Source organism: Lampris incognitus, chromosome 21 (genome assembly GCF_029633865.1).
Source record: "Lampris incognitus isolate fLamInc1 chromosome 21, fLamInc1.hap2, whole genome shotgun sequence".
Lineage (NCBI taxonomy): Eukaryota > Metazoa > Chordata > Actinopteri > Lampriformes > Lampridae > Lampris > Lampris incognitus.
The window spans coordinates 21,607,465-21,616,838 of NC_079231.1; the positions used below are offsets into that span (position 1 = coordinate 21,607,465).

General features: G+C 48.2%; 1 protein-coding gene across 1 annotated transcript in view; it reads right to left on the reverse strand.

Annotated features, from left to right (window-relative positions):
* The window catches only part of LOC130131424 (gamma-aminobutyric acid receptor subunit beta-3-like), a 59,201-nt gene that overhangs the window by 22,913 nt on the left and 26,914 nt on the right, over positions 1-9,374 (reverse strand). Inside the window, exons 2-3 of the mRNA XM_056301100.1 lie at positions 4,864-4,946; positions 2,527-2,664 (exon numbers count right to left, since the gene is read on the reverse strand). Of these exons, the coding sequence (XP_056157075.1) occupies positions 2,527-2,664; positions 4,864-4,946 (221 nt within the window). The remainder of the gene's footprint in view (positions 1-2,526; positions 2,665-4,863; positions 4,947-9,374) is intronic.

Genomic DNA, 9,374 nt, shown 5'->3' on the forward strand with positions numbered 1-9,374 from the left:
AAGAAGCATCCAAATTGTAATATGAAAGAAAATAAAAAAATAAACATCTTCGCATGAGCGAGTCACTTTTTGCAATGCCTTTTTTTGGGGGGGGGGTGGAAACTTCAATTATGGCACAATTCCCCGCTTCAACACAATTAGAAGTCCTGACAAATGCAAGTACACTTCAGCAGCACATCTCGCTTTGGCACAGTTCTGTTTGCAATAAAAGCCAATTGCATTGTTACCTTAAGGACACATATTGTAGGGAGAGTCTGCAGGTCACTCCAAAAAAATGTGCCACGGGTGACATTCAGTCACGAGGTTCGAGGAGCGGAAAATATGGCCCCGTGTCCATGGGGTTTCAGTCAGGACCATCAGTAACAAACACAGCCCCCCCCCCCGAGACTGTCCTGCACCAAAACACGACCCCATATGTCGTTTGTACAAGCAGCTTATTACAACCTATAGCTACGTTTTAAAGTTAAAAGCCCTCTAGCGGTCGTGTAGATAACGACAATCTGGTGTCTCGGGTGCCTCATCATGCAGACCGGTATCACGCCAAAGCGTGTAATATATACGCTGGTCCAGCGTGTCAGTGTCACGGTTTGCCTCGGTCAGGCATGAAAAGTACAGCGTGTATGAAGGTGCAATGCCAGCAGGGGGCGATGATTAACTCAATACCAGCAACTGCCCACGGAGGAAAAGAAGCATACAGCATTTTCCAAAATCCCTCGCCTAACCCTAACCCTAACCCAACCATAACCCTAACCCAACCCTAACCTTAACCTTAACCCTAACCTGCCTTCACCTCTTAATCATCGCCCCCTGCTGGCACTGCACCTTCATACACGCGTGTACTTTTCACTCCTGAGCGAGGCAAACCGTGACACTGACACGCTGGACCAGCGGGTGTATTACACGCTTTGGCGTGATACCGGGTTGCGTCATCATATGACCTTTCAACGGCCATAAACGCACGCACACCACTGTGCACTAAAGCAGCTATTGCAGCATCACCATCAGATCTTCCTTCATGCCACTCTGCAACCGGATTGCACACGCACACACCACATGGCACGAGATGAACTAGAAGAGGCCCCTCAGTATCTCCACCAGGCGTATCTCCCCCTTCTCCGGTGCTCGGACTTGGTGACAAACCCCCCTTTTTATCACCTACCGGGAGATGGGGCCCTTATTAAAAAACTTTAGATGTGTTTAACTGTAGCAGTTTCCATGATATAAAATGTCTCATTCACTTTATATAGTGAATTGATTTCATCCATTCTGAAGCAGTAAAACAGCGGCAAGAAAACATAGCTCAGCCATGGGACACGTTTTACCGTTGCTACTGAGGTGATTTCCAGCTGTGACTGTGATTAATCCTATTCTTGAAATTGTATTTTTACGGCAGAGTTTTAATATTGGAGTTTATGGAACCTCTGCGTCTGATCCCCCCCCACGATGCCCCTTAAACAAACATGGTGAATAAAGAGGTGAATAATGCGAATTATTTTGGGTCCATCCAGCGTGCCTCCAGTTCTCCTGTGCTGAGACCAGCAGGGAATTACTTGCTGATTTGCCAAATACAATCAATGTCTTGTTTACTTTCAGCACTCCTACGAGAGTACACAATGGGCACTGTTGCTGCCCGAGCCCAATCAACTGTGCGCATGCGTGCAGCGACAGTGAGCAGCGTTGGTCGAGGGAGCTAGAGAGTGAATGAAGAGAGGGAGCGGCGATATAGAGAACGAACCTTTTTTTTTCCGGCGGTTTTTAATCAAGGCAACCACAAGAGGTTCTTCATCATACAGCCATAAATGTGCACAAACAAAAATTAGGGTTTGATGGGTTCAGTAGCTTGCGAGATTAACCACGGAAAGACACACCTATGCGACCGAACGCGTGATCCCCTTCAGGCTACCACATGGCAGCGACAACCAACGTTTCCACAGTTAATATATAGTGTTCACCAGTCATTCGTGCAACCTCAAAAAAATCCAGTAAAGTAAAGCCACAATATTATCAGTGCACCGTCTTCAATTCAGTAAGAAAAAAAATGCGCACACCAACCTGGAGTTGAAGTTCCAACTCACTTGAGAAACTCCTGGCAGCTTTCTCATCCAGTAATTTAGTCCGTTTGGGGTGGGGAGGGGGTGTAAAAACATGCTGAAACTCTTACCAGATTCACAAAAGAAAGAAGTAGCTCAGCAGCAAGCTCGTCATGCGGCGGCCGTTGCGCGTAGTGCGCTCATAACCTGCCGAAGGCTCAAGCTCAAAGTTGGTAACGAGGCCTCGAGAAAAGGCTGGCCATACCACCGAAGGAGCTCTGATGGGTTCAGGTGACGTAGGAAATCAGCCCCACGACACAACTCAAATTGAATTCAGACACATTTCAGACACGCTTCAATTTAACCATGGAAGACAAATAGTGATTTTAATTTTGACAGGGCCAGCAGAGAAGGCCCTGGTGGCCCTGACAGCCCACCACTGCCTCTGCCTCCACAACTGTGGTCCGCTCGTCAGTGCGCGCTAGGCGGTGTTTACCTGTGGAGAAGACGACGTTTCTGGAGACCAGCTTGTAGTCGACGATGGAAAACTGAGGCAGCTCGATCCGCGTCACCCCCGTCACAGCCGTCTCTCCGCCCTTCCAGTAGAACTCGATGTCGTCTGTGGTGTAGCCATCTGTAGCAGAAGGCGCACACGCACGCACACGCACGCACACGCACGCACACACACATGCCAAAGTGTAACCATCTGTCTGACCATCATTGGAGACCAAATATGCAGCGTCGCTGCTCATCCAACTGGGCTGTCATCGGGGAAGAGAAAGGAGAAAATGTTTGAAGTCGCCTCCAAAAAGGAGAAGTTGCTTTGGAAAGTCAGTCAGTGAATGGGTTCGTTTGAGTTCACTCAAATGTCAAAATCGTGGCTTTGACTTGTCTGCTCACCAAACAGGTTCTCCCTCCTAAGTCTTTGGCTTCATTCCATTCAATAAAACCATCCATCCATCCATCCATCCATTATCCAAACTTATCCTGCTCTCAGGGTGGCGGGAATGCTGGAGCCTATCCCACCAGCCACTAGGTGGCAGGCGGGGACACACCCTGGACAGGCCGCCAGGCCACCACTGGGGTCGACACACATTCACATCTAGGGACAATTAAGTACGGTCGATTCACCTGACCTACATGTCTTTGGACTCTGCACAGTAAAACCCTGAGTGTTAATTTAACTCATAGAGTGTACAAATGGACCCGGAAGGAGCAATTTGTACACTCTAGGAGTTAAATTAACACTACTGAGGTTAAATTAACACTCAGGAGGAAACCCATGCAAACTCCACACAGAGGACGACAAAAGGCGCAGAGACCTTGGTGCAGCAGACGTTAAACCTGACGCAATGCAAGCGTCACAAATTACTGTCTGCATACTAAGAAAGACCCCAACTCAGCTGCAAAACAACACTTTTACAGCCCATACGACCACATAGGTCGTTTGTTCTCAAATACGACCCGCAGGAGCGTTTCCTAAATTAGCGCCCCTACCGGCGGCAGGAGATATGCCACAGATATTTTAAGCCTCTGTGCATTGTGGGTTTTTAAAACAAATCGAGAACAATAGACTATTGTTAACTACTAATAAGACACGTCAGTCCCTAGCTAACGGGTCTGACCCTTTAGCCGAGCGGTTAGTGATGTCGCCTTGTGGTGCAGTACACCTCGTATCGAATCCCGCACCTGGCAAGAAAATAACCGATTACATTGGTGGCAGCGGTGGGATCCGGAAGTGTGCAGATCCTCAGAAGTCTCTTCGGAGCGCGGGAATAACAAAGCGCGAGGGCGCGCTTCCGGGGAGGGTGACGACTGTGAACTACTAATAAGACACGTTAGCCCCTAGCTAACGGGTCTGACCTCTTAGCCGAGCGGTTAGTGACGTCGCCTTGTGGTGTAGTACACGCCGTATCGAATCCCGCACCGGGCAAGAATATAACCGGTTACAATATGTAGTCAGTGCGTTGTTGTGTTGCTTCACCGTCTAGTATAGTAACTAAGATTGCTATTGGCAGTATGTTTACCTATGAATGACGTCATAAGAGCTAACTTAACGTTGGCCAAACGTTAGAAAGTCAGCTAGCGTGGTCGTTATAACCGCTAGGTCGCATTAAACTTTTATTTTATTTATATGCGTTCTCGCGATAGCTTATGGAAGGAGCTCGCGTATTGTTACAGGGAAAGTGACGCGTTATAATTAGGGAGGAGCGCGAGGAAGTAGCTTAAAACGTCACTGTTACATCCCTCCGTCCGGAGAAGGACAACAGGGTCGTAATAAGCTGCTCGTACGAACGACCTATGAAGTCGTTTGTTTTTTTTGGTGGAGGACAAGGACAGTCTCAGAGAATCACAGCAAGTCGTGCAAAGCCAGAGGAGTTTATTTTTTTGTCTTATTAAAGTTTAGTAAACGAACTTTTCACGTGCTTCTCTGCAGGTCTCGGGGCTCCCTTGGTGCTCATCGCACGCCCCGGAACGCGAAAGACGTCCATGTAATGATAATCCCAACATATTTCAAACAAACACCACCAATGATAAAATAAATAAATAAATAAAACAGCTTCTATTCGGTGCCGTCCAACCTTTACCATTGCACTGCTGATATTCAATTCACTTTTAGCCTTTTTGTCGTATTGTGCCATCTTTCAAAACGCATCTAATGATGATCCGAGCACATTTCATACAAATGCAAAGGAATTTAAAAGAAACGGGGGCTTGATAAACTGCGCTGTGGAGCCTTTGCTGTTTCACTGGCGAGACACGATGTTCTTCTTCTGCAAAAACTCGCGCAGCGTGCAGCATGTCGCCCCCAAGGCAGGAGGCATCTACTCACAGCTTTCTATCTCCAGCGTACAGTTCTGCTCATCCAGGGGATACCTCCTCAGATCCATCATGCACGCCGCTGTCGTGGTGATCCTGCGAGGGAGAGACAGATGGAGAGAGAGAGGGAGGGGGGAGAGTGAGAGAGAGGGGGGGGATCATTTTAGATTTGTGAGTTAAATTGAGTGCGCCGAGAAAGATGGAGGGAGGCGTAATGGGTTTATATTTGCTCGGGGAAAGAATAATGTTGGGGGGGGGGAATGGAGGAAAGGAACGCAAAGAAGGAGCAAGAGGGAAGGAAGGAAGGCAAATGAAGGATATTAACGCATCCATTCATAAGTTGGTCACATTAAAAACCAAGTGAATCTGGATCCTTAATAGGACGCTTAAGGGGTTCTGGAATCCACTTAGATGGGCAAAGCATTACGGTGATGCAATCACATCATCTTTGGTGGGCATTAGATGTCCATTAGTCTTTACTTCAACTTCTTTGATTGGTGTCACGTTACTGGGGCTACTGGCATTGCAATTCAACACGAGCGTCTCCCTCCACCTCCCAGGTAGGACGCAGACTGTGTAATACTATACATTATAATGCAACACATAGTAACACCAATCACCCTCAGTCTTGCACTGGGTTTTGCTGCAATGCGAGTGCAATGGTTTGCTGTTTGTCTCCCTGGATGGGTTTCAAGGGTATTTCGAAAATCACCCTCTGGCAATGTGTCCATCATACAAGTCACAAAAAAAATAAATGCTGCAGGATTTAAAATAGGTGCACAATGAAATCTCAATGAGGAATGCTGCTGTAGGTTTTCCTACAGCTTTGCGTCTAACCAGGATTCTTTTCTTCAGTTAGAATTAATGAAGCCAGTGGATGATTATATTGCAGACAGATATACAGCTAACTAGCTAGCTGCTAGCTAGTTAGCTAGAGAGACAGACAGACAGACAGAGAGCTAGCTAGCTAGCTGGATAGATGGATAGATAGATAGATAGATAGACAGATAGATAGATAGATAGATAGATAGATAGATAGATAGATAGATAGATAGATAGATAGATAGATAGATAGATAGATAGATAGATAGATAGATAGATAGATAGATAGATAGATAGATAGATAGATAGATAGATAGATAGATAGACAGACCTTTCATTATAATGTGCAAGTCTCTAGTTTTGTGATTGCAGAATGCAGGAATATGTACATTTGGACTGTCCACAAGCAACCCTTGTTTCTAATATTCTATTAGTAGTACAAAACATTGCATACAGCCTGTCTGACTCTCATTCCCGCTATTTCAATTTCTCTGTTTCACAGAAAAAGAAAAGAAATTGAAGCATTTTCAGGGGGGCATCCGAGTAGCGTAGCGGTCTATTCCACAACACGAGCATCGCCAGTTCGAATCCTCGTGTTGCCTCCGGCTTGGTCGGGCGTCCCTACAGACACAATTGGCCGTGATTGGGGGTGGGAAGCCGGATGTGGGTATGTGTCCTGGTCGTTGCACTAGCGCCTCCTCTGGTCGGTCGGTCGGTCGGTCGGGGCGCCTATTCGGGTGGGACTGGGGGAATAACGTGATCATCCCGCGGCATGAGAGGCTCACGCTATGTGTGGAGTTTCCCCAGGGGACCCGCGCGCTGCGTCCCCTGGCGAAACGCCACACTTTCAGCTGAAAAGAAGCGGCTGTGGCGACTCCACATGTATCGGAGGAGGCATGTGGTAGTCTGCAGCCCTCCCCGGAGCGGCAGAGGGGGGTGGAGCAGCGACGGCTTTGAAGAGTGGAGTAATTGTCAGGTACAATTGGGGGAAAATCCCCCCCCCTCCCCAAACAAATAGCATTTTGAAAGTCCATAATTGGAAACCTGGTGAAACATTGTGTTTTGATGCTGTGAAATCAGGGTGAGTTTCACGTCTCTTTCATCACCGCCTGCCATCCATTAATAGAAGAACTCAAGTCAGTCCCATTAAAGTAGCTTTGGAAAACAGCACGCTTGAAACACGTGTCTGGCTCGTCTGATCGGATGCTCACCCTACTCCCACCTACACGCCTGTCATGTAAAAGGAAGTCGGTCTATATTTAGACAGCGGTTGTAAGTGCCTTTTCCACATGTATAGACAAGCCTACACACTCCTACCTGCACACACACACACGCACACACACACAGACACACACACAGTGCGCGTGCGCGCGTCTTGCTTTGCGTTCTTATGATTCAAAGCACGCATCCCTATTCATCGCACATCTGCTGAACCTTTCCGACGCGGAGATCAATGGGGAATCGAAACAACGGCATTATGAACGGGATATCAAACTGCATGTGTGAGCTGCGGAGCTTCGATTCATCTGGTGGATAGACAGCGCACAGCCCGTCTCCTATCACGTGATCACGTGTTCAAAGGTTCTACTCTTACTGTACACTCTCCGGTACTGTATATGGCAGCGTTGAGCAAAAGTTACGTGCAACTTAGAGTGATTTCTAAGGTGCTGGCAGTGGCTGCAGGGATCCATCCATCCATCCATCCATCCATCCATCCATCCATCCATCCATCCCATCCATCCATCCATCCATCCCATCCATCCAGTATCCAAGCCGCTTATCCTTCTTAGGGTCGCGGGATGCTGCAGCCTATCCCAGCAGTCATTGGTCGGCAGGTGGGAGACACCCTGGACAGGCCGCCGGGCCATCTCAGGTCCAACACATACACACATTCACACATAGGGACAATTTATTTATTTTAACCCCCCCCCCAATTTTTTTCCTTCCCAATTGTAATTGGCCAATTACCCCACTCTTCAGAGCCATCCCGGTCTCTGCTCCACCCCCTCTGCTGATCCGGGGAGGGCTGCAGACTCCCACATGCCTCCTCCGGTACATGTGGAATCGTCAGCCGCTTCTTTTCACCTGAGAGTGAGGAGTCACCACGGAGACGTAGCGCGTGGGAGGCTCACGCTATTCCCCCCCCCCCGAACAGGCGTCCCGATCGACCAGAGGAGGCGCTAGTGCGTGCAGCGAGCAGGACACACACCCACATTAGGCTTCCCAGACACGGCCAATTGTGTCTGTAGGGATATCCCACCAAGCCGGAGGTAACACGGGGATTCGAACCGGCGGTCCCTATGTTGGTAGGCAACGGAACAGACCGCCACGCCACCCGGACGCCCTCAACTAGGACAATTTAATACGGCCGATTCACCTGACCCACACGTCTTTGGACTGTGGGAGGAAACTCGAGCACCCGGAGGAAACCCACGCAGACACGGGGAGAACAGGCAACCACAGGGGACTACTCGGGACGACCCCCGCAAGGTTGGACTACCCCGGGGCTCGAACCCAGGACCGTCTCGCTGTGAGGCGACCGTGCTAAACACTGCGCCACGGTGCAGCCCGGTTTGAGGGATAAATTGGTGTAATCACACGGTTGCTGGTTTAACTCACTGGCCACATATGACGTATCCTTGCGCTTGTTCTAACCCCAAAATTCATGGTCCTGGTTGGTGGCCAACAGGTAAAGATCCAGTCCAATGAATTTAATTCCGTTAAGATGAGTTTTAACTCGGAATATTAATGTTAGGAGGGTTAATTATTTCAGCTTCAGACGTATCATTGGATCGTTATAGCTTTTTAAGCACGAGCAGGAGGTTGAGTTCACGAGACTCTTTATCGATGGCTAGCTAGCTCGCTGACTTGCATGATCTTGCTAGGCAACCATTCTAATCCAGACTAACTGACTGATGATGGCAATTCATCGATTGTCCAATCGAATCATAGTATTCGATGACATCATTTATCACCGCACGCAGACTGGGTTCCTGAAACAGATCTTAGATGCTGACAACCGGAAGGAGAAATCCTTAACGGGCTTTAGTCATGTTACCACAACAACTGCAGCGCTAACATTTTGGGTGGCATTCCAGATTGGAAATCGTGATTTTAATTTGGACTGGCTCTTTAGAGAGATGGTTGTATCAACACTGTCTGACCATACTGCAGTGTACATATTTCCACCTTCAGGTGATGGACCGTGCGTACTGTACCTGTTCATGTTCCCTCTATAAAACTGTGCAGTGCTTGAACGTGCATGCTGCACAGAAATATGTATTCATGTCCATTCATATATCTGTAGTCTTATCCACACCTTGCACATAATGCCTGCAGGGCGTATTTGTTTCTCTCTGCAGAACTACAGTCCCGTATCGGGAGTAGCTTGCAACACTAGCGGATATTGTACAAGTGCTGTGCACTCGACTTCCACCTGCAAAATTCCAATTAGGGTATTCCTGCTCCGTTGGCGTGTTTCTATTCTCTTGCGCACCAGTCCCATACTAATGCAAATATTTGTCGCGGGTAATTGCTGTGGTACTTGTGATTTGTTTGATTTAATTATCACCGTAAGGATTCCTTCGACTCGTCTGTTTTAGTGCCGCGTGCGCTGCTTCCGCGACCCAGATTCCCCGCAAGAACGTCACAAGTTTGATCTGATCTGAAATGAAGGCGACACCCTCGTGGATCGCCATGGGA